The 26,409-nt window shown below is 41.3% G+C and overlaps 1 protein-coding gene across 1 annotated transcript in view; it reads right to left on the reverse strand.

The window, feature by feature from the left end:
• CLNK (cytokine dependent hematopoietic cell linker) overlaps positions 1-26,409 on the reverse strand; it is an 82,398-nt gene that overhangs the window by 13,773 nt on the left and 42,216 nt on the right. The window contains exons 8-15 of the mRNA XM_055326168.1: positions 23,393-23,418; positions 23,159-23,178; positions 21,734-21,844; positions 15,004-15,031; positions 11,671-11,689; positions 9,727-9,808; positions 7,710-7,750; positions 768-898 (exon numbers count right to left, since the gene is read on the reverse strand). Of these exons, the coding sequence (XP_055182143.1) occupies positions 768-898; positions 7,710-7,750; positions 9,727-9,808; positions 11,671-11,689; positions 15,004-15,031; positions 21,734-21,844; positions 23,159-23,178; positions 23,393-23,418 (458 nt within the window). The remainder of the gene's footprint in view (positions 1-767; positions 899-7,709; positions 7,751-9,726; positions 9,809-11,670; positions 11,690-15,003; positions 15,032-21,733; positions 21,845-23,158; positions 23,179-23,392; positions 23,419-26,409) is intronic.

Below are 26,409 nucleotides of genomic sequence, written 5' to 3' on the forward strand. Positions count from 1 at the left end.
TATTTACTTCTTCAAACTAGAACACACTTAAGTGATTTTATAGTCTTGGGTTTTTCCAGGTGTGGTCATGAGTGCCAGCAGGTGAGTTTAGGTGGCACTCAGACACAGCATTAAATAACTCTGCATTAGCTGGGGGAGAAGTAGCCCCCTTTCAGTTCTCTGTCTAGCCCTTAGAATAATTCAAGAGGAAGGTTTCCTTTTTGTTCTAGTATGTCCTTAATATCTCTCTGGCATTTCTAATCTCTCCTGCAACAGAACAATCGTTGTGCTGAGAACCATTAGTGAGTGGTGGGATCTTGCTGCAATTTAATGGCCTTGTTTTGTTGGACCTAAAATGACTTAAAAATGTGGTAAAATGTCACAGTATAAGATTTACCATTTAAGCCACTTTTAAGTGTATATTCCACTGATATTGAGTATATTCTAAATGGTTGTTTTTGCATCACCACTGTCCATCTCCAAAACTTTGACATCAGCCCAAACTGAAATTCTAGATCCATTAAACAGGCTTTAAATCCATTGAATCATAAAGCCCATTCCCCCTTCCCAGACTCTGGCACCCACTGTTCTATTCTGTCTCTATAAATTTGCCTATTTTACCCTCATATAAGTGGAATCACTGCAAAAAATATTAAAAACCAGTAATATGTAACCAAAAGGGGAAAAAATAAAGCCAATCATAAGATTCTCCTAGGAATTGTTCAATAAAGCTCTCTTTTGATGCTAAGTTCATCTAGAAAGACACTGCTGAGAAATATTTGTTTTACCTTTTCATCAGAACTTGTGGGGGAAGTCTTTCTCCAGCTTGTGTTTTTATAGTGAAGCAAATTTTCCTGAGGGCTGTAACGGGCTGGAGATTGACATCTCTGAGGATGGAACTGCATGCTTTCTTTATGGTCTGGAAAAAAGGAAATTCACATATAAATATGATTTTGTTTGTGACTCAGATTGCCTTTCTCCCACGAACTGGAGCTCATCACTTCTCCCTGTGTCTGGGGCAACCTTCTTGGTCTACACCACTGTCATCTCACTTGGGACAGCAATCTCCTCTGGATTGTTCTCTTGCTTTGGCTTTTGCCCCTTTCTCTCTAAGGCATCTGGAGTAATCGTAACAAAATATAATTCTGACTTTGCTATTCTACATGGTAAAAATGCCTCCATGATTTACACCTGAAAGAAAATCTAAATGTTTTACTTCTCACAAGAGGGCCCGGAATAATTCTGTCTATCCGTCCATCCCACTTTGTCTACTCTATTCTGATCGTAATAAATTTTGTCCAGTTTCTTAAATAAGCTGAGCTTGTTCTCAGAAAACATTACTTTTTAAGTTGAAAGAATAACTTTTTGTTTTTATGAAATATCACTTTCTTAACCTAAAAGAATGACTAACAGATAAATTGTGGTTATTCAGACTTGGGCAGTTGGCAGATATTTTATTAAAAATGAACAAAGTGAGCCTGTCACTTTATGGAAAACAACTGGCAGTATTTGTTGCCAATTATAAAATTAGATTTTTCTAGTGCAAACTGGAATTTGGAAAAACTTGTATCTACCGCTATTACATAACAGCACACTTTTCTGATGAGGCTGGTGGTGTTACTTGCAAATGTAATTTTTAAAAATATTATAAAATGTCTTAACATCGGAAAGGTCTCAGATCTGTGAATCATTTTCCAAGTGACCAATGTGTGATATTACAAAATCATGCCAGGTTAAAAGATTCTTTAAAAGAGCAAGATAGATCAAAGGGCTTTAAAGTAACATAATACAAAAAGTGCATTGAAAAAGTTTAGCTTTCAGGGCAGCCCGGTGGCTCAGCGGTTTAGCGCTGCCTTCAGCCCAGGGCGTGATCTTGGAGACCCAGGATGGAGTCCCACATCAGGCTCTCTGCATGGAGCCAGCTTCTCCCTCCACCTGTGTCTATGCCCCCTCCCCCCATCTCTCTCTCTCTCTGTCGCTCATGAATAAATAAATATTAAAAAAAAGAAAAAGTTTAGCTTTCACATGGAACCTAAATTTTAAGATACTACCACTTGTCAAGTTTTGACATGGTATTTTCTCTTTATACATCAATGAAAATAGCATATTTCCACTGCATTGTCATTCTCATAAATGCTAATAAAGTATGAAATCAAAACCACAAGGAAGGAGTGAAGTGTTAGGAAAAATATGAAGTGAAGATATTTGTAAATACATTTGTAATTTTTTTTTTTTTTTTTTACTTATGATAGTCACAGAGAGAGAGAGAGAGAGAGAGAGAGGCAGAGACACAGGCAGAGGGAGAAGCAGGCTCCATGCACCGGGAGCCCGACGTGGGATTCGATCCCGGGTCTCCAGGATCGCGCCCTGGGCCAAAGGCAGGCGCCAAACCGCTGCGCCACCCAGGGATCCCAATACATTTGTAATTTAAAGCAAGGATTAACTCTATAAAAAATCATAAAGCCTTGACAGTATGAAAACAATATGAAAGTAGAATACTAGACAGTAACAACATAATGTGGAAGAAAGGTGATTAGTATGAAGGCAGAATTATAAGCTATATATATAGTCTTAATTCAGCCTAAAAAAATATAACTGATGTTACAGTCCTAGTTAGTAGCTGAACAAGAACTTTGAAAGAGTGGGATACTTTTGACAGTATACTTTGAAACAAAATACTAATAGCAAATATTTACATGCCAGTTACTATAGCATTTAGTTTATTATATGTTTTTATTCTGCTTGTCATCTTGTCATCAAAAAGCTGATTTTTTCTCTAAGTTTACTAAGAATAGCAGAATACTTCTGAAAAATATTTTACATTATATTTTAATGGTTCCAAGGATTGTGGCTTTTTTTTTTTTTTTTTTTGGATTGTGGCTTTTAATGTGGAGCTTAAGAATTACGTACCAAAATGTTTGTTGGAAAATATTTGATCACTTAAAGTTTGAATCACATTCATCATAGTAAGTTAATTTCACCCACCAATTTAAGACCTTAAAAATAGGAATTATGCTAAAGACATCTCTGATTTTCAAATTTTATAAGTAAAGGAATTTAATTTTCAAATAGTGCAGAATCCATACCATCAGAATTAGAGAATTCTGAGTTTCTTGTAATGCTTGAGAAGACGATATGAACTTCAGATTTCAAAATTCAAGCATGCTTTTATTTAAAATGTTAAAGGTCACCAATGGGTGAATAGAATTGGAATGTATAACTTCCAGGGGGAGAAAGAAAGGGGAATTAAGAGATAAACCCACTATCTGGCAGGAAAAGAAATAGTCAAAAAAGTAGGGCAGAAAGGAATCACAAAATAATATAAAACTGATCTAAAATATTAGTAATTACAATAAATGTCAAAAGTGTCAACTAAGCATTTAAAAATTAGGTACAGACTGGCTTAAAAATTCTAGTTATGTGCAATAGCATACCTAAATATAATGACAGAGAGATCACTAGTTGGAGGATAGAGGCTGTATACCAGGCAAATCCGAATGAAGAGAAAGCTAAAAGAGCTATTGAAGTATTTCTAAAAACACTTTAAAAACTTTATTTTAAATTTTAGTAAAGCAGTACACAGAGACATTACTGATATGGCTGTAGTTATCTTTTCAACATGGATGGAAACAGTAAGTGCGTATTTGAGAAAGGAAAATAACCATTATCAACAATGTCTATCACTTGGTTTGTGTAGTTTACATAATAGTGTTCAGTGATTATGAATTTTTCATTGTATTGTGGCAACTGATTTATTATATTTCAAATCTGAGTGCCTTGCTTGAATATTTAAAAAGTGCTACTTGAAAAGAGCATTTGGAAACAGCTATATGTATTTGGAGTCTATGCAGAGAATGAGTTAAATAGAACAAAACAACGAACAGAACAACTTTGCTGTGCCGATTTCCCCTGAACGTCCTTCGGATCTTAATTTAATGAGTGAATGAAATTCTGAGCGTATGTTTAACTGATTTTACTGCAAATATTTAACTGATTTTGTTTTAGAATAATGGCAACTAATCTTTATATAGTTTATATAATATATTAAATATATATTGCATATCATATATGTACATGTATATGTATACACATACACACATATATAAATGTATTTACATACATTTACATACATTTATATATTTACACATATATTTTACATAAAACTGCATTTACTTTTATAACTGTATGAAATAGGACTCTCCTACTTGGAGAACACAGGGTCATATTAATGAAGAGATTGACATAGGGTAGATAGAACATTATGGGGAGGGGGACACTGTATAGGTGGTCAATAAAATTTGAGGCAGGATAGCCTAATAAAAAGGCATGCATCATAGAATCATATTAATATCCATAATTACTAATATTTCCAAATTCTTCTGTATATAAAGCTGTCAGTGTAGTGTTTGACCTCTACTGATTACTCAAAAAACACTACTGCTTGTGTTGTTAATGTTGTAAGAGAAACACAGTTCTAGGCTTTCTTTTTTTAAGCTGTATAGAAGCATTTTATTTTAAGCAGGTATCCATACATATTTATTGGCAAATTTTAATTTACTCTTACATGCAATTTGAAAAGTAATTTTAAGAAAGGGCCATATCTTTTAAAGAATATTTAAAGAAAACATCGGAAAACAAAAATTTAAAACAAAAAAGAACATAGATCATCCACAATCCCAAGCTTAAAGAGTAATGTTGTTATAATTTTGGAGTAGAGCCGAAGCTTTCTGGACCCTCTTCCAATATATCAAAATATTTTTTTTGTTGTTCTGATAACTATTTGCTTAGGTTCTGTGATGCTGTGATGAAACATATATTTGGTTGTAGTCAGTTTCTAACAGCAGCTCTTAAAACCTTTGGAATTTCATAAGTGATACAAATGATCAGGTACTCATATTTATAATAACCCCCTTGCAACCACACCTGGGTTTATGTTAATGAGGTGACTTTTGGAAAGTGCCTAAGGATGGGGGATCGTTGACAGGTAAACCAGCCAAGCGACTGGAGGGTTGAAATTTTTAGTAGGGGAGTGAGGGAGGGGCTGGAGGTTGAATCAGTCACCAACAGCCAGTGATTTCATCAATCATGCCTATGTAATGAGGCCTCTACAAAACCCCAAAGGATGAGGTTCAGGATGCTTCTGGATTTGTGAATCAGAACACATCCCCGTGCCATCATACAGGGACCCAAATGCCATGAGGACAGAAGCCCCTATGTTCAGGACCTTGCCCTATGAATCCCTTCCATCTGGCTGTGGCTGAGTCATGTTCTTTTATAACAAAATGGTAATCCAGCAAGAAGAATGTTTCTGTGTGTTCTGTGAGCCCTTCTGGCAAATTAATTGAATCTAGGTAAGGATACTTGGAAACCTTGTATCTATAGCTGGTTAGTAGAAGCCTAGATGACAACCTGAGCATATGATTGGCATCTGATGTGGGCTGGTGGGGTATAATCTTGTGGGATTGAAACCTTAACTTGCGGGATCTAATGGACTCCATGTAGTGTCAGAATAGAATTGAACTGTAGGTCACCCAGCTGGTGTCGAGAATTGGCTGGTGCTGTGGAACCCCCTACTTTGGAATTGTTGGGTACAGAATTATCAGACTCCTAATAGCCTAGCTTGAACTCATTAATCAGGGAATTGAGCCAAGTCTGCTTATCAAGTAGTAGCTGAACTCAAGAATAAGCATTTCCCAAATTCCTTTCTCATTTGTGGAATAAGGATGATGATATCTACATTGGCAGAAGTGTAGATTTCACTAGTCTACACAGAGAGTACTGCCTCCCTCAGTTTAGCACTCAAATTAAAACCAGTAAGCTTTAGAGAGCCCACTAGATTGAAAACCGAGTGTTGGGATTGTGTGGTTTTCTGTGCACCTAGTTTCTGCCAAGCCCTGGTGATCCAGAAATGAATTTTCACCTAGTAGAATGAATACCTGCTCAGTAAGCTGATGGAGGAACATCACAGGTATGAAAACACTGGTTAGCTGAAGGGAAGACCTATCTCTGTTCTGTATTCTTAGGGCCCAGCCCAATTCTGTATACAAGCCAGGTGCTTCATGGATGTTTGATAACTGAAAGAGGAATCAGTGGTGTTTGAAGGCTCTGGAAACCTTACCCCTGTCCATTCTGGGCTGCTTCCTTAAGAAACTGTTTCTTAGACATGAATGGAGAACAGTTTGCCAAACCTCAGTCCTGGTGATATACTCCCAGCCCCAGGATGCTTGACTGGACACATGTCTGTGGAGGCCATCCACTTCACTAACACTGCTGTTCCGATCTTTAATTGCTCTTCATTTTTCACTTGTGCATAGTTTTGTCTTTCAAGTTAAGACTTTGGGATTCTCTGTAAGATCATTCTACCTCTCCATCCCTGCTGCATATTCTCACAACTCCTGCTCAGCCCCTGGACCATCCCCCTGGATGCTCCAAGTCTTTCTATCTTCATCACCTAGATCTGGCCTCCAGGACTACTGTTTCTGCCATTTGATTCTTAGGGATTGAGCCCATCCTATTTATCACAGCTCCTTCTGACTGCCTTCCTTTAAAAAAGGAAGTCCTCTCTTGGGAAACTCTTATTAGCAATAAGGCACATCAGAGAAAATAAGCTTACCAGATTGGTTTTCCAATCTAAGGTTCAGATAGTATAGGGCAGAAGAAGAATAAGGACAAGGTGGAGGTGAGGTAGGAAACTCAATTCTAATGGGCCAGTTGGATAGGGAATCCCTAGAGAAGGTAGGGTATTTATTAAAATGTGTCAGTTGCCTACTATGTGTCACATGACGCCGTGTGCGTGCGTGCGTGTGTGTGTGTTTAACTCTGTGAGTTCATATTATTGTTTGTATTTTATGGATGGAAGAGGGAGAGGATCCAAGAATTAACCTGTTCAGGATGACCCTATTGCAGGGAGAAAGGCTGCATTGGGACTTGGTCAATAGAACCCTCAGTCTATTCCACTATATCCCATGGGGTCTGCTTCTTTCAGCCCTAAGCCCTCTTGTGGCTCAGCAGAAAGAGATTGCAGGATTAGACCTGAACACAGAATCTACATAGCATATGAATGAAGAAAGAAATGCAAAAGAACGTGATAGAGTTATTTGAACAAAACAATACTAATAATATCAAAACCTACCAACAGTAATATAACACTATATGCTGCTGTAGGCATCTCTGCAGACAGGTATCCTATGTTCATCTTTACAGTCAGTTGGTAAAAGGAGTCAATCTGATTTCCTTTGTTTGACAGACTTATAATGAATCTGTCTTATAACCAAAGGATTTGCAAAAATTAAAAAGTTTTTCAGGAACAACTGTTGGAGACGATGGGGAATGAGGAGTACTCATATGCCGTTGGTGACACTACTATGTCTACTTTGGAAGATGCATCGAGTACAATCGAAGAGAGGCATACTTTCCAACCCAGAAATTTCACTCTTAGAGAAGTTACCATGTTGTGTACCTGAGAAAACTTCTAAAATGTTGTTCATGACATCATAATGTTCTTAAGAAGAAAACACTGGAAACCACCTAAGTGATCATATTGAATGACCGATCAAAAATTTGTGATATTGACATAATGGAATACTATCTTTCAATGAAAATGAGCTAATTGCACCTACATGCATCACTTCAATGATGTTGAGGCTCACAAATCTAAGTCACAGTGCAGGAATGTTGTAGTGTGATGGCTTACCTGTTTGTTTTATAATTCTTACCTGAGGTGCTCTTACCTCTATTTTGTACACTGTGATTCCTCATCATGAATGGTGAGCTAAAGGAAATATTAGAATTGACAGAATGTTGGTGTTTCTTATTATGGTAGGTGAAATTCCACTCAAAGGCAAGGTCAGTCATAATGGACTAAGTCTCACTTACAAAGCACTTTATATTTAACTGGCTGTGTCACAAGAATTTCTGTTTTGTAAGGTAATAGGAGGCTGGTTCTTTTTCTCTTTCTTAAGGCAGGCCAACAGATATGGAACAAATTGAGCCATACGAGTTCTTCCTATTGTATTTCAATGAGCGCGTATCATGATTCTTTGCTTTTGGAAGCCATGAATTCAGACTTGCCTCGTAATTACAAGTCATTATAGAAAATGATATGTGGTGGGTTGAGGCTAATATTCTATAGAAATTGTTTAGTAGTTGAGAAGAGTGAGGCAAGCAAGAGGAGCACAGAAGTTATTTTGCTCCTCTATCTTGAAATGTGAGCTAAGTGAGAAAACTGGATTATTATAAAGAAATCCATATAAGAATTCCTTAAAGAAAAAGGATCATAAAAATAAAATAAAAGACGGGATGCCTAGGTGGCTCAGTTATTGAAGTGTCTGCCTTCGGCTCAGGTCATGATCCCAGGTTCTGGGATCGAGCTCCATGTCAGGCTCCCTGCTCAGTGGGGAGTCTGCTTAGCCCTTTCCCTTTGCCTCTCCTCATGGCTTTTGCTCTCTTTTGCTCTCTCTCTCTCTCAAATGAATAAATAAAATCTTTTAAAAATATAATAAAAGACAATAAAAAGAACAATATGCAAGTAAGGGAAGGGGAGGTCATGCCCCTGATGTGGAGGGCTGGCCATGGCAGTGAGAGCTGATATTTATCGGGCACTTGAAACAGGTCTGGCTCTGCTCTTAGCTTCTACTGTAGGATGAGTAATGTTGCCCAAAGATACGGTTTGCTAATGATGACGCTGGGCAGTCTGATTCTGGTGAGCCTCTCCTAATCATGACTCTGTTCTACCAGAAACAGGGTACACTCCTGTAAGTATTTATTGAATAAATAAAAGATAGCATCTTAACTGTGGGCAGGGCACCGGGGAAAGTCAACATCCATGCATTTTCAGAATCAAGCCATTATTGGCAGCATGGGCTACTAAAAAGTGTCTGGGCTTTGAAGCTGGACTTGAGTGGTAAGGAGCTCCGCCTCTTTGGGACTCGTTTACTCCCTTTGGGGAGTGGGTCAAAACTATCTCCTAAATTCAGTGTCACTTTAAGCTGGGTCTGGTGGCTGAAGAAGGGTTTCCCAAGCAGGGAGAGGATGGAGAGAGGGAAATATGGGGGAAAGTGATATATAGAGAGAGGAATAGCATGTGCCAATGTCCTGCAGTCAGTGACAACAGGGATTGAGACCGTGAGAAAGTGGCATGAACTGAGGTAAAGCCACCGGCCAGCCTGGGATCATGGAGACCTTAGAAGCACTAATTTTGGAGGCCCTGGATATTGTTGTAAGGAAGCCACCACTAATTTGTAGTGACCTTGGTCAGTGAATCAACGGGCCTGAGCCTTTGCTTCCTCAGATCTTCAGCTGGGACAGCAGTTGTCACAATAACCTGATCAGGCAAGTCTTAAATCAGATAATGGCATTTCCAACCTCCAACCCTCTATGAAGTTTTGTTCAAAACTGTAAGTTTGTGTGTGGTAACCTACAAGCAACCAACTGAGAATAATATGAGATGACCAACTTTTCTCCCCAGAACGATTTGCGTCCATTTCAGTAAATCCTGTCTAGTTAACATCCAAGCCTTCAGATCTCCCTGACTTCTCTAACAAGCAATCACTAGTAAATTGCAGGAAGAACAATGCCATTAGCTTTCCGTAACAACTGTGACTCACACATTTCCCTTGGGCCTCATCATTGGGCTTTCAAAGACCAAAGATTTCCCATTTCTCAGGAAGCCTTGGTGTGTCATTATCCAAGACAACACATGGCCTGACCCCCAGGCTGCCTCCCAACAAGGCATTCCTGGCTCCTTACCTGGCAGTGACAAGAGGGATCTCTGGAATACTTTGAGTTTGTGACAGGTGAATTGATTCAGGCTTCATCTGATAATGAGGAACTGCATAAAGGAGTCATATAATTTGGTCAGATTGTACAAAGAAAGTGAGACCTAATGGAACTTCTATAATTTCTCTGATTAGTAGGAGCGGGGCTGTTTGTGGTCAGCAGAAACTGTGATCTACATATTCCATGACTCCCCTGGCCCCGGGCACAGCTTCTCTCTGAGGCTCTGAAAACTGCTTTGAATAGTGAATATTCAAAAATATGGAGAATAATGAATCTGGAATTCATCATTGAGCTTCCTGAAATCCAGAATATTACATTGGAAGGTATTTGGTACTGGAAGGGGTTGACGGGGAAGGGAACCAAAGTTGAATTCCACATTCAAATGAAAACTTATGCAGGGACATAAATAAAAAAGTGAAACCTGAGAACTCCTCTGGCCAGGGGGCTGCCCAGTGCTTGGTCCATGCTCTCCAGAAGTCTCTCATCTCCTCTGTGACAGGGTTGGAGAGCTCCTAGGATTCTGATGTAGACCAGCCTTTTCTACCTGCTTGCCAGCAGGAATACATTTTTCTCAGTTTTTCCCTTTTGATCTCTAAATTTTGAAAAGTTCTGCCAACCATATGAACTGGAGTTATTTAGTAATTACATATGCCACGCATGTGACCACTATTTATTTCCTTTTCATTATGAATAGATTTTAATCTGGCATTCAAATCACCAAGGGCATATAATCATACTATGATATGAAATGCCATAAAACACTCTTCCAGTTGCTGTTGTATGTAGTAAAGTTAAGGAAGCTTATCGACTTCATGTCTTAGTTCTGGTTGTTGCTCTGTGCTCTTGCTCTGTCCAAGGTGGGTCACAGACTGGACACCTTCAATTGAGGGCTATGATTACTTGCAATATGATTGGGGTCGATGCCTGGTCTACTAGTCTCCCATCCCATAAAATCATTTCATGTCCTCAGCAGTAACCCTGAGCCTCTGCCCCTCATGAGCGGAGCAACATGACATCTTTGGACTGATAATCATGGAAGTCCAAGCTGACAACATCTGAACATTTTATTAGGATGTTGAGCTTCAGTGTGGAAAAGGACACAGTTTCCTTTAGGTTTTAAAATTATTTAGAATTGCCAGCTGGCTCCCACTTCTCCAACAGGGACACTTGAGAATCGGCAAACCCAGGTGAGGCCCACTCAAGCCTAACTTCCTCAGTATAAAGACGAGCAGACTTGAGACCCACAGAGGCAACACAATGTGTCCAAAACCACACAGTGAGTTGGTGGCAGCCTCTGAAATCCTAACCCAGTGGTGCTTTGTGGAATTATGCTGTCTGTATTAACTCTGGGCCATGGCTCAGGCCCTTTGGCTTTGACATAATTCATTATTGTAAGCAAATGGTGAATGGTATTTCAAAGGTAGGCATGAACTTACTGCTACTTAGCATCTTGCCAACTACCAAGTGAATGTTGGATTGCATTGCACAATGACACCAACAATGTGTACATGTGTCTATGTGTGTGTGCCCTCAAATGAGGGTATATGTCTGTGTGTGCATGGGTGACATCAAAGCTGGGAAGACCAAGAGCTTCTCCTTAGCAGTGCACTGGCCATCCATGTCTTCTAAAGTGGTGCAGGGGCTGGCAGTGGGCCTCCTTCTTTTCAGTTGCCTGTGGCAGAAGCAGGACCTCCAGCTCACCCCCAATTTAAATCACCTTATTTCAACCAGAGGGCTCTTGAGTAGACTGTGGGATCCTGGGCTTGTCTGGATTACATCATCATGCACACACGCAGGTGTTCGTGTATCCCAGGCCCTGAAACAATCCTTTTAAAAAATAACTAGTGCCATAAATCTGGAAATGGAACTTAACCTCATGGTATCAGGTTATGAAAACAAATGTAAACAGCTTACCTCTCTCTGTTCCTAGGACCTGCATTGAATGAACAAAAAAAAAAATAGTAATATTGAGTGACTCTTGGTGATAGAGAATTTTATATTAAACCCTGTGTTTTGGAGCAACTGGTTAGTGGAATTTGGGCAACATTTTTGTTAGTATAAATTTTTAAAAACCTACAAATAATTCTCCAAAAGACGAAGCAATAATCAAAATGTTATACTCTCTGTGTGATGCAACAGGCAAATATGCAGTCTGCCGATGAGGTCATAAGTTACTTTGACTCTTGTGAAAACAGCTGAACCATAGCTGTCAACAACCTTAGGATTGCTCCTATTCTCGTCCCAATAGTTCCTAAAACACCTGAAATCTGGACCAAGTTCCATGCACAAATATGACCAGTATATCATTACCTATAGAGTCAAGCCCTGGAAACAATCTACATGCCCTTCTAAGTGAGAATGGATAAGTAAATATTGGTGCTATACTGACTTATTGGAATATTAAAAATGCATTCCAAGTATTTATATAGAGTATGAAATAGCATTATACTACAAGCATGTCTCAATGTTACATGAAAAGTTCAGGCTGCAAACTGGACTTATGCTGTATTTACTTGCAGGTGTGTGTGTGTGGGTATGGGTGGGTGGGTGTACTGACCCTGGAGCCCAGGTCTCCTGACTCAATTGGACTTCGCAGACAAGAAACCTTTAGCAATAAATAGCTCAGAGAAGCATTGGATCTCTTGTTTGAAGCTAGCCGACAGACAAGCCCCTTTGTTTTGAAGACCTCGGTGTCCCCTTGGGTTCTGGAAAGAGGCCATACATTTCATCATGGACAGCAAATGAGGCAATTCTATAGGCTAAGTAAAAAGGGTCATGAACATTCTAATGAGTGGTTTGTAAGTCTCCCCACTGGGTCTTCCCCAGGACTTTGGACCTCGCAGTTCAAAGTGCCCAATCAGAGGTTATTGTGGAGACAGTCTTGTCCAGGACAATCTCAGGCTTGTTGAAAGAGTTGGGGGAGCAGAGCTAGAAAAATGGCTAAGAAGCCATCTGTCTGGGAGAGCAAGTGTTTTGTTTAATTGCGATCCAGCCCACTTTGTGCTTGAGGGCTCTGAATTTAAAGTGGAATGCAATTAGAAAAGTGGGCGAAGGGACACCTGGGTAGCTCAGCGGCTTGGCCCCTGCCTTCAGCCCAGGGTGTGATCCTGGAGACCTGGGATCGAGTCCTGCATCAGGTTCCCTGCATGGAGCCTGCTTCTCTCTCTACTATGTCCCTGCCTCTCTCTCTGTGTCTCTCATGAATGAATGAATGAAATCTTTAAAAACAAAAGTGGGGGAAAATCTCTCTAGTTTACCTACTTTACCATTTCGTTTGGTTATTAAAAAATAAACATATTCAAGCTACATAGTAATGCCTCATTACGTCCCTCCCTCCATCCCTCTGTCCTTCTTTCTTTCCTTCCTCTTCCCCTCCCCCCCTTTTTCTTCTTTTTTTTTCTTTCAAGCTACTTTCACTTGGAGGTGTCTCTGTTTCCTGAGGTAGAGAGTCATAGAGTGGGGAGTAGACCTGGACTTTCAGAGGCTGGCCTGGTCTGCTGCTGCTGTGGAGACTCTGACAAGTCTTCCACCTCCTCGAGGCTTCTTCTTCTCTTAGGGTTTTATGAGAATTAAGTGAGACAATGAGTCTCTCTTTGATGTGCTCTGTGAATTTGAGTTGGGGTGGGCAGCACACCATTTCTGCTGGGAATGGGTTCAGGTTCCCAAGATATAATGTGAGTAAGCACTTCACACCCAAGGATGGCATTTGCCCCAGGATATGGGCTTTTGTGGTGGAGAAATGGCCTTGACTCTTGGCCCAGACAAACAATGGGGAAGTGTCTTGGCAAAAGATAAGGAGGAAGAATGTGTTTTCCACTAGGCTGTGTTGTTTAGATGATATCTACTTCTAGAATACCAACCAAAGACAAAGAAAACAGATTGTCCTGCTTGACCCCTGTTGTCTAAGGCTGACCTCACTACTTCCTTCTTGCTCCTTAGTGATCGGAGGGCCTATTGTCTTTGCAGGCTGACCAATTAATTTGTGGACTATAGATCATCTTGGGTGGCAGCCATCTGCTATTGGAGACACATCAATTTGACCCACAGGAAGAAAGTGGTGGAGTCCAAGAGTGCCCAGCAGCAGAGTGCCACACCTGCCTTTCTCCTTCCTGGTGGCAGTTGGAAAATCTAACAACTCCCAAAAGAGGGGGAACTGGGTGAGGTCCTGATGAGAACCAGGGCAGGCCTTCTCATTCAGGAGTTATGTACCATCCTCCTTGCCATGATTGTCTGATGGATGAAAGGTAGTAAAAGTGTCTTATTGAGTGACAAGTGAGAAATGTGACGTTTGATTTTAGTATTTTCATAAAGCCAAATAAAAGACAGATGGAGAGACAGAACAAAAGAAAGAAAATAAATTAACCTGCCACCTCAATGTAGGAGCATAGTTGACATACTAAGGCAAGAACCAGGTCCCTTAGGAAGCCACTGGGAATGAGATGAGGTCACTCTGGTTGTATTACCAGGACTTTCCATCAGTTACAGCAGACCCACCACTTCTTAGGGAACTTCCTCATTGGGGGTCAAGGAACTGAATGTGGAGGGGCTCTAAGGCAGCTCCATAGCCCCTGACTTTCATCCCATTTATTGAGCTTCTACTGCTCACTTGGTTATTGATGCATTTGCTTTGACTTACTTTAACTTTTTCATAAAAATTTTGCAAAGAAGTATATCTTTATTTTATGGCCGAGAAAACCAAAAGAAGGGTGGATTGTGTGTGTGTGTGTGTGTGTGTGTGTGTGTGTGCGCGTGCGCATGCACGCCCAGGGGAGAGAGACTTACCAAAGTTCACAAAGGTGGTATGTGGCACAGCTAGATTCAAACCCAGTTCTGTGTGGGTTTGTATATCAAAATTTTCGTTCTGAGCCATCTTGCCTTTCTTGTGAAGAACAAATGGCAAGGTATAGTACAGTTGCAACAACTTATTTCTATATAACTGAAGACTGGAAGCCTTCCGTGGAAGCCTTGTCTTCCATGGAAACTGGGATGCTATTCATTGGACCAGGGAACTCTAAGTACTGAGTTTACTCAAAATAAAACAGAATAAGACCTTGGTCTAAGATCTGGATCTTAACGTGTTTTGGTTCAGTTTTCTCATTTTTAAAGTAGGGATAATAATACATTTTGAGCATAGCTATTATGAAAATTAAGTGTGATAAAGGCTCCAAATCAAATAGTGTCTTGCCCATCACAGACTCTAATGCACAGAAATCCTTCTTTATTTCCGAGGACAAAATTGTCACTTACCTCACTTAAGTCCTTTAAGCTTATTTGCCTGTAAGGAAAAGAAATACGGTGTTACATAAAGTACAGTTCATAATGATCAAGATAAAATCACTCTGAGCCCTTAAAAGCCCTTGACTGCATTTTCATTGCCAAATTAACTGCCCATGGTCCACTGTGATATTCATCACTGTTCTATAAAGCAAAAGCCAGGTTATTTTTTCTAATAATTTTCTAAGCTACTGAAGAAGTTACAAGGCAATATGAAAGATGGTGACAGAAAGGACGTGAATAAACTAGCTTTTCATTTTCAGAGAATTTAAATAACGTCATCTTTTCTCCTTATATTTAGTTTTCTGTGTTGGATTCATTAGCACAGTCAGATCTGCTACTATTACCTTGATTGCAAACCGTTAGTGTTTTGCTTTGAGGAAGTGTGATGAGTCCTACGTATGAAATTGTAGGGTCTGATGGGATCCCAGGAAGCCACGTGTCAGAGGAGGGAGGCTTCCATGAGAGGGTTTGAGACAAACCATGGAATGAATGATGAGACAAGAACTCAACACGCAGTGCGGTAATGTGAGGTCCTGGGCAGGTCTCAGAAGAACTGGCAAGCCTTTCATGGATTATGACAATTTAGTCAATTTGCCCCTCTGAGCCTCATCTTTTTCATCTGTGGACTGGGACTGGCCACAAAGCCATTCATCTTGGGGGGTTATTGTGAGGATTGCTAGAGATAAGGATGACAATGTGGGGCACTCCGTGAGCACTGCTGTTGGAATGTGGTCAAAGTCAGATGAGGAGTGATGAAAAGTGTGGGGGTGATGGGCACATTCTATCTGCCTTGGTCTGCTGGTGGGAAACTGGCCCTGAGGGAATGTGGGGAGGTTGAGGCAGCAACACCAGCCTCAGATGGAGACTGTTGATCTAGCGTGATGGAGATGAGCCCCGGAGCACACAGTGCTCGGATCATGTATCCTGCTCTGAGACCACCAAGCAGCAGGCAGTTGGACCAAGGGCCATATTTTGCAACCAGTTCATCAGCCCATCAGAGTTGGTACATCGGTACCAACTGGTACTCCCTGTCTCCCCCTTTCAATGAGGCAAATTAGACGATAAAGAGATATGGCTAGAGGTAATAAAGTAGAACAAACACCCATAGTATTAATTATTTGGGTTAAATTGAGGCTAATTTCTGTTTTTAATGTTTAAGAGATCTGGCATTTTAGGACTACTGACCAATTGGCCATGTGGCTTCAATTTAAATTGTGCAATTGATTTTAGACTTGTGATTTTAAGTTACAAGAGTTAAGCTATGTTTGACTCCATTTATAAAGAATTTGAACTGTTTGAGGGAACTTGAATTTTTCTAGATTTATATATTTACCTTATAAGATTTATAAAATCGTTAAAATTTTGCTTGTTAGGGTTTAAAGTTAGATATATAAAGGTATTTCAAATGCTTAAGGAGGTTTAACTGAATTTGTAAATAAGTCTTACTGTCTAGATTCCTTAACCTACCTAGTGTGACAGTGTCCTTCTGTTGAGATAAAATTGCTCAATTTATAAATACAGCAATATACTTTTTAATGGAAATTTGAGGCTTTAGAAAAGCTAGGCTTTGGAAGTGGTAACATTAAAAAACTGGATTTTTAAGTGAGAACCCAAGTCATTATAGGAGGGTTTTCTGTGCACAGCAATGTCTTTGGGCATGGAAATGCCTATGTTGGCAAGATTCTACAAGTTAGTCGCTCCCTTTACCTATAAAATGAAGGCATCAGGCTTTGGTGGTGGTTGGAGGGGCAGGGGTCCTCTTAAATGACATTTATGAGGATAGAGAGACCTGCACAGTCACAAAATGGCAGAATAGGGTGGGCATTTGGCTCCTCACCGCATCGCATTGCCTCTCTGAGAGCAACTTTCATCTTGTGTCAGTTGTCCTGTGTTCTCTTTTGGAGATGGCCAGCCTATAAGCCATGGTCACTGCCTACATAGCATGAATAAGCTTCCCCTCCATCCTTTTCTCTGCTTAATTGGTTGCTCATTGTGTATTTGAGGATAATCCACTTTACTATAAAAATAGCCATTTTTGAGTGTCCCTTAGATTTTGCTTAGTTTTAAATAAACTGGGTTTGAATCCTTGCTCTGTCATCTGTGAGCTCCCTCATCCTCAGGAAGTGAAGCCCCTTCTCTGAAGCTTGATTTTCCCACCTGTAAAATGGGTAAACCCACACAGAAATGAGGAGGGTTGATTAAGGTGCTCATGAAATAATATACATGAAAGCTATTTGGAAGAAAATAACACCTTCTGTCCTCAGAACACCTTTAACAGTCATATTTTCTTTTAAATAAAACTTTTGCTCCAACATAATTACGGGTCTTGTGCTCCTGTAAGAAGTAATGCAGAGAGATCTTGTGTGCATGTCACCCAGTTTCCTCCAATGGCAACATCTTGCAAAACTATAATGATAATAATTAAATTCATGCTCTCAAATCCATAGTTCCCATCCATAAGTTCCTGTTCCCGTACAAATTTGTGTATCTTCATGGTAATCCGGGCTTCCTTTCTCTTAAAGGACTGTGGTTTCTCAATATCTCCATAGATTCTTTTGTTTGCACTTCCCACATCATCAGAATGTACAGTTTTGTCCTTGAAATTGCTTGAACTGATGCGGTGCCAGCTTTGCTGGTTCAAAGGGAAAACTGTAGTTAGGTGAACAGGTGTTTTGTGGTTAAATATCAGGTACCTTCTTTAAATTACATTCTGGCTGAATCCTGCACAGAGGGGTTGGAGTTTGCTAAAGCTGCAGGGAGACGTCTCAACTCATGACCTCTGTATTTCTGCGTCCCCCTCAGTAAACTGGGGGTTGTGATACAGCTCTCTGCACAGTGTGGTTGGGGGACTACATGAGGTAAAGCATCCAAAAGACCCCAGAGTTGGGTCCATTGTGTAACAAGCACTCAGCAAAGTTCCATTCCTCTGACAATTATTCAGGATGCTTTTATTTGGTGCATGTGCCATGGTATTAAAATTACAAAGGCTACATCGTGGGAAAGTTATTCCCTTTTTAATCTCTTTCTAATTATGTCAAAGAGAGAGTTTCAATACAGAGGTTACTTTATCCAAATACTGCTCTTACATTTTAGTTGTCTTCTCTTTTAAGAGACAGAAAATGCCCCAGGCTCAAAATTTTGGTCTGAAATTGGCTGTGTTGTAGTGACGGTAATGATGTTTCCCTTTTAAATACATTTACTTACCTTAAAGAAAATGAGCTGAGCAAAAAATAATTAAGTACACGGATAGGATAAAAATCATAATAATGGTCCATGAAGGGAATGCCCCACAAACATTCCCCAGACTTCAAAGTCCTCTTCTAATTTTCAGTCGTCAGTGAAGGATTTAAGTTGCATGTTCATTAACAGAAGTGCTTCTGTTCAGCAATGGTTTGGTGAAGCCAAGACCTAGCTTTCAAATGGAGACTGGCCGAGCCAGGGGAGACAAATGGATGCAGAAATAGCCAGAGCCACATTCACTGTCAGGGGAGCAGAGGCCATTGTAAAGGGCTACAGCTGTCAGCTGCCTTCCGTGGCTGCTGTGGACTGCTACCTGTCAATCACTGCCTCCCCTGACGGAGGGCCATCCATCCCCCAGAGCCTAAGGAGCAGCTGGTAGGAGGGGAGTGGGCCCTAGTCTTCCTGAATGGGCTGAAGCAGCTCAGCTCTCCAGTGTCCCTTCTGTTTTCAGAGACAGTGAACCTAGCCACAGCCTCCTGTGGTTGTTGACAGTCAACATGTGTGTCATTAGTAATGGCCATCTGACTACCAATATGGTGCCCAACTCAGAATGAATTTGGAAGCTCTCCTCTTATAGCAAAACTCTTTCTCATTCAGGGTGACATTCCTGATGTCTCACACAAGCTCTGTTTTTTTTTTTTTTTTTTTTTTTGATCCCTCAGGGGTCCTACACCAATCCTATAACTTTGATCAAGTCACCTAACGTCTGTGAATCTTAGTGACCCTATGTACCCGATGGTTAGGGAAGTGATTTTTACCAGGCACCTTTTATCAACCAGCCACCAGGCCTTCAAAAACCATCCTTTAGAGGACTCCTGGAAGGATACAGTGAGGTGGGATGTAATGACCCTCTGGAGAGGTTTATGGTAAAGAGACCCAGCTAGGTTCTCGTCACTTCTAAAAGTGATTAAACAAATTTAATTATGGCTGCAGAAACCCCAGTGATGCAAAATGGAGATTTGTAAAGATTCCAACACGATGGCGTTGGCTGCATAATAAGCTGTAGTGATCCAGACTGCAGAGGAACTCATTTACACCTCAAGTGAGCATTATTTTAGACACTGGAAGCTTGAGCATATGTAGGGAAGGCCTAAGGCCCGTCAAAGCTTTGCAGATAGATTCCTAGAACCTGGTTCCCTCTGGGTCCTTAGCCCTGCCTGCGCATCAGCTTCACCCCGGAGAGCTTTAAAAAACAGTGATGGCTCCTTCTCATCTCTATGAGTGATCGAAGCAGGTAATGGGGAATAGTACTTTTTAAAAAGCTTTCCTGATTATTTTAATGTAAAGCCAGGATGAGGAACATTGCACTAGAATATATAGCCTGTATTTCAAGAGGAAAAATAGGGTTATAGGTGCCTGATTCTGTCGGGTACATATGGGAGATGATGTTCAGGTGTTTTTCTTTCTTTCCTGTGCAGTGACAGATATTATCCTAGGCACCCTAGAGAAATCACCACAACTCTGTCACAGGGGGATGGCTATGCTGTTTTCACAAATAAGGAAACTCAGAACTGTCATAAGAGCTTTATGAGCTGATACAGCCAGAAGTGGCTCAGCTGGGATACAAGCCCAGTTCTGCTGGGTCCCAACACCTGTTCTTTCCAGCATGAAGAAACAGAAGGAAGAGAAAATTCTCTTTTTCTCCATCCACATTGAAGAACCTCATGAGCTCTGATATTTTGTTCATCCTGTGTTCTATCTTCTTAATTCTCTGAGTTTTGACCAGTTCTGAACATGTTAGACTATTTGGTCAGTAGTCCCTGGGAGTGATACATTTTACATTTCAAATACTGATGACACCACTTCACGGGTTTGACGGTCTACTGTTGGCTGTTGTCTTTCACACTTTGAAACTAGAAATCAAAACAGAGCACATTTGGTGACTCCCGGTCTGGCTAGGACCCTCTGGAAACTGCAGAAGGAATTACAGATTTATCAAAAGTGTACTGTGTGCCAGGCACTGTGCTAGGAACTACTCATGCTGAAATAAGTCAGTGCCTCCTTTTGGGGTGAAACAGACAGTCTTGCATCCAAATAATTATACGGGGTCGGGGGTGGGAAAGCCGGCAACAGGAAATGGCTCCAGCTAATGGGAGCCACAACTATGTGCTGGACAAGCAGTGTTGAACACTTGGCATGATTAAGCTTGTGTAATTCTCACATTAGCCCATGAGCTAGGTGGTAGGTATTACTGCAATCCTCCCTTTACCACTGAAAAAGGCCAGAGCTGGGTGAAGGTGAGTAATTTGCTCTAAAGGATTTTCTCAACCTCTGCACTATTGACCTTTTAGGACCCATTATTCTTTGTTGTGGGCCTGTTCCATACACTGTAGGGTGTTTAGTGGTGTCCCTGGCCTGTACCCACGAGATGCCAGGAGCATTCCTGCCATTGACATGTCACAAAAAAATTTGTCTCTGGACACTGCTAATTTCCCTTGAGGGCCAAGTCACCTCCAGCTGAGAACTGCTGCCCCAAATCTGCCCATTCAGAAGAAGAAGCACCTAAATTTTAGCTGGGGCAGTTGGAATCGACACCTGAGCGCTTGTATCCCTCCCCACACTGTGAGGCCAGTGGAGAAGCCGGCAGAGGAGGTGAGATTGCACGGGGGAGAGCGGGAGGTGTGTTTGCGTGGGGCTGCAAAGGATGAACAGATGAAGAGACATTCACCAGAAAAAGAAGGGGGAAATGGCATTTTAGGCTCTTCCACGTTCCCATCAGAACCTGACTGGGTTTTCCACAGAAGCTCAAAATATGCCTGATATTTTCAATTTCTGGATCTTTGAAGAAATGCTTACTAATTAATGCCTTGGCTCCAATCTGCTGATTCAAGATTGCAGTAGGAAAGTGTCATTCACTCCATGCAGGAGCAAAGAGAAATGCTAACTTCTGCCTTCTAAAATAAGGCGGTTTTGGAAATTCAAACTCTGTTGGAGGGGAGGAGGGGAAGCCCATTCACATTTGTTACGTGTTGTGATTGTTGCTGGCTGCCAGATGCCCCACGTTTGGGAGTGGGGCTCTGTCGTCAGCTCTTCATGCCAGAGTGTTGACTTTTTAATTATTTTCCAAAAACATTATTGTCAAACCTGTTATTGACAAATGGGTTTTCACGCGCGATAATATTCCTGCAGCCTGGGTGGTGAGAAGCTGGGGGTCAGAATTGGTTCGCCGATAGCCTGAACACCCTTTCGGTTTTTACATAAAAAGTCCTGATTCCTTTCTGCCACTTACCATTTTCTTCAATAATGAATTCGGGTTTCAAGTGAGCCTTTGTTTCAGTAACTCATTTTATTACAAAGAAGGTGGATTTTCTGTTAAAGAATCGAAGTGCAGGTTTCTAAGACTATGTTCCCTCCCGGCATGGTCAGCCCCTCCGAGCACAGTAGGGAGCCTGTTTCCAGAGATGGTTGGTTGTCCTCCTTGCCCTCCCATGCCCACCAGTGACAACACCAAACCTGTCACCTGGGTCCTTTCTGGACTTCAGGAAAGCCGAGCCTCTGAGGGGGGGGTGACCAGCTGCTCTCTGGCTGGGGTGGCAAGGGCTGGTATTTCTTTGGAAGAGTGACGGGTGGCCTGTGGAAAGAGTCACAGTGAGAGTCTGAGAAGGTTGGCTGTGCAGGTGGTTCCTTAGCCATCCCTGCCCTCCGTGTCCCCAGCTTTGGGTGGGAAGTTAGTTTTGGGGTGCTGGCTGCTTTAAAGGGCAATCTGATCATTTTCAGGTAGCTTTGATGATCAGAACACTCTAAAGTCACTCCCAATGAGCCTAAAACTCCCTCCCCACAACATGCTCTTTGGTCTGGTTCTGTTTTCCAAAGGATATGATGTCATCCTCTGCAGGGCATCACAGATTGCTCAACATGCTGCCTGTCTGGGTTTGAGGACGACTGGAAGATGTGAGCTCTTTAAACGCCCCAAAGAAATAGGAAAATGTTTAAAAGTCAATGAGCATCTCACTCACCCATTTATTCTGCTGTTCACTCATTTATAAAGTATATCAGGCACTATTGGTGGAGGCTGGAGATGCAGAGAGCAAAAACAGTTCGTTTTTGCTTCCCTCCAGGGTGTCAGAGAGAAGCCATAAGGTACACTCAGAAGCGAGGGTGGTACACTCTGTGACAGAGGTCCTCTCGGGGCCCAAGTAGGACAGCAGAGTGACTGACTCATCCAGAGCCTGTGAAGTCCAGGCTGTGGCTCTTCCCTTCATGTGTATGCACAATAGAATAATAGTAGTATTTCTATGTATATTATATGGAAAAATACATGTGCATACATAAATGTATACCTATACCTTGTAAGTTCCTTTAAGGCATTTCCTAAATGCTGGTACCATCTGGGGGTTCGTTCTTTCTTTCTTTCTTTTTTTCTTCTTTCTTTCTTTCTTTCTTTCTTTCTTTCTTTCTTTCTTTCTTTCTTTCTTTCTTTCTTTTTCTTTCTTTCTTTCGATTTTATTTATTTATTCATTCATGAGAGGCAGAGACATAGGGATATGGAGAAGCAGGCTCTCTGCGGGGAGCCTGATGTGAGATGCGATCTTAGGACCCTTGGATCACGACCTGAGCCAAAGGCAGATGTTCAACCGCTGAGCCATCAGGTGCCCCATCTGGAGGGTTTCTATACTAAAAGGAGGGAAGCAACAGGAAAGGATAGAGGAGCAGTGCCCACATCACGAACAGATGAGTGAAGGTACAAAGAGTGGCTAGTTGGGTGTGAGTGAGTGGGAATGTCCTTGAGTAAAGGCTTGTCCACTCTTGTTCACTGGCCAGCTCATACTAGTTTTTCCACATCAACTGCTTGTGTTTTTCTTTTTTAAATTCTGGAGCTTTTCAGATTCTGGAACTCATCATTTAAGTGCATAGCAAAATAAAATTTCTATTTTAAGTGTCTTACCGAGGAGGTGGTAGAGGAGTCTGCAAAAGGAAATGAGAATCAGAAATTAAATGTATTGTTCTCTGAGCAGAACTAACAGTTAACAGTTTGGGGGTTTACAAATAGAAATGACAAATGCCAACCAAACTTCTAGGATATATTTCTCAAGTGATATCTAAGCCTTTGCATTGTCCACATTCCCATGCTTCTAAAATAAAGAGTGGGTGGCAAACACATTTTAATGACTTCTCTTACCTTGCTTCCTTTTGTGGGTCTGTCTCCTGAAACATAAGAGGAAAAGCAGTGAGTTTATGGAAAATGTCATCAAACTAGTTTTACATATGTTTGAGTGGAAATTAATCCCCATTTGAATAATCTTGATGATAATGTCAATTAAAGTTTGCTGAGATCTTATTAGGTATCCAGGACCTAATATTACTAGTTCTGGGATCTCATTTAATCCTCACCTTTGTTCTGGAAGTGAAGAGTGAGGCATGGGGAAGTTACCCTCCAGACACCCCGTAAATGGTAGAATGAAGACTTCATTGCATGTGGTAGGACTCCCAAGGTCTGCCTCTTGGCCACTAATTCTTACTTAAAATTAACATTCTTCTATATTTATATAGTTACCTCATTATTTCAGATTCCTGCCAAACACCTTCACTGGACATTTCTGAGCAGAGGAAGGTAGATAGCATCACCAAATTTTCTAGATGGAAGGGTTTTCTAAGACTCCAAAACCCAACTTTTATATTAGACAAAAGTAAGGACAAACTAGGTAGGACAATCGCTCAAGACCACCCAACCCTAGAAGGGTGTGAATGAAGGCCAGGAGGGCTTTTCCTGACATCCAGGTAGTTTTAGTTCCACAATCCAATTCAACTCAAAGGTAATCATTAGGCTGCGACTCTGAGCTAATTAGCACAGAACCAGGCGCTAGGGGACAAAGACAATACTGCCCTTCCCTCAAAGGATTTACACTTGTTGGGTTCACAGGCCAAGGTCTGGGGTCTGGGGACACAATTGTGATGGGGAGACACTGTCCCTGTTGCCACCAGGCTTGTACCTAAGAGCGTAGATGTGCATTGGAAACACTACGAAATCTTTCAGAATTTCAGAGAGAAGGTCATGATATTAAAGGGACACACGAGAGATTTAGGTTAGTGGGGGATGTCAGAAAAAGCCTCCTATGAAAGCAGATGTGCTGTTGTAAATGTTTTATAAAGTTGTGGGAGGAGCCAATGGGAAAACGTGGCCCCTGTTGTGGATGACTTCACCCTCGGCTGATTGCTGGCTTCGCTGAGCTTCATTTCCTGTGTGTGAGGCAGTGAGGCCAAACTGGCTCAGGGGGTGTTAACCATCCTCTGAAGGGCACCCTGGACTCCCCCAGGGCCCCCTGAGGGGCCGAGAGGGCTAGGGGACTGGTTTCTGGCTCATCATCCCATGTCACAGGGGGCTCTACCTCAATCTGCTTCCAGATTTCTTTTGGGGGAAACGTCCAGCTGGCCAGAATAACACAGCACATACTTGTCTGGGTGATTTGGAGGGCTCTTCCAGGTCTGAAGTAATTACTCAATGGAGGAAAATTACCATTCTTCGTATTTTATTTTTGTTTTTGGAAGACACTTTTAAAATAGATAAACTGGATTTCTCTGCATAAATTCAAACATTAATGGCAAACAGGAATTGTAGATGTTCTTGGCATCGTAAAAACAAAATAGGATCTGGGATGGATTTCAACAACGGCAGCAGTCTAGTTAATGTTAGATCTTTGGCTCTTTCAGTGGTATTTCCAAAAAGCTAGACTACATGATACCCTCTTAAGGCAGCAAGTCAAAAGTGTAAGATGCACTTCGTCTCGCTTTGTTTGCATTGGCTTCACCCTCAGAGCTCCCCAGTGGACTGCCTCGCTGCTCATATTGATGCCTTTCCCTGCAAAGCTATAGATGTCAGCTTTTGGAGAGGCCTTTCTTCATAGCTACCACTATATCTATGGGGGATCAATTCAATTACTGGAAAAAAATTCAATAAAAAGTCTGAGTATCTCGGACTCAGTAGGAACATTCCATTTATCGTTTCAGAGATCTCTATCCTGTTTGCTTCAGTGACTGAGCTCAGGAAAGGATATCTATCTTCCTTTAATTCATTGACTTATTATTGAGCACATAGTATATGTCAGGCATGGATTCATTTTTAATATATTTATTAATGCAGGTGGTGGAGAATATAACACCTAAACAGAAGTTGTTATTCCCATGTAACTTACATTTCAGTGACAGGAGATAGAAAACAAATACAAGTATACAATGACAATGACAGGTGATGACAAGTGCTCCAAAGAAAAATGCTACAGAATGAGGGAGAAAGTAGGAGCATGAAGACTTCCCCATCTGTCATGCAAGAGAAAAGGGGGAGCGGGTTGGCTGTTTTATAGGCAGATCCCAGAAAGTCTATCTGGTTAAGTGATGAAAACAGAGGCCCAAGAAAAGTAAGGGAGCCCATCAGGTGATTGTGTGGGCAGGCGTTTCCCGACAGAGGGAACAGCAAGTGCAAAGGCCCTGAGGTGAGATGAACAAGAAGGAGGTGTGGCTTGAGTGGTTGTGGAGGTAGGAGAGTGCCTAGATCACCTGCCATCTTATAGGCTATGGTAGGAGCTTTGTTTTTGGGTACAGTGTTCATGTGTCCTGTGTCTTCATTATAATATCACATTTTCTGTGGCATCACTTAGTTTTACCCCCTCACTTAAAAAAATCTTGTATATGATATCAGCGACAGCAGCAGAGATTTTGGTTCTATCAGATATGTGTATTAGTAATCATTTGTGCTGTCCAGCTTCACTTGTGCGTTGCTTAGATAACTGAAATCCTACAGATTAGCAGGTAAGCGTGAATTTCAGGAATTCTACAAGTGAGAAAACTGGATCAAATAGGCAACGTACCATGTCATCATCAATTCATAAAATCCAGCCAGCTTGGTTTGGGGAGGGGGTTGCTTAATAAAGTCATAACAGCTCAGGTATTCAGAAATATCAGAAAGGGAGAGAGAACATAAAGACTCCTAACTCTGGGAAACGAACTAGGGGTGGTGGAAGGGGAGGAGGGCAGGGGGTGGGGGTGAATGGGTGACGGGCACTGGGGGGGGGCACTTGACGGGATGAGCACTGGGTGTTATTCTGTATGTTGGCAAATTGAACACCAATAAAAAATAAATTTATTAAAAAAAAACAGCTCAGGTATCTGGGATAATAGAAGAAGATGAGATATATGGAGCGG

Source organism: Nyctereutes procyonoides, unplaced genomic scaffold, assembly GCF_905146905.1.
Source record: "Nyctereutes procyonoides isolate TBG_1078 unplaced genomic scaffold, NYPRO_anot_genome, whole genome shotgun sequence".
Classification (NCBI taxonomy): domain Eukaryota; kingdom Metazoa; phylum Chordata; class Mammalia; order Carnivora; family Canidae; genus Nyctereutes; species Nyctereutes procyonoides.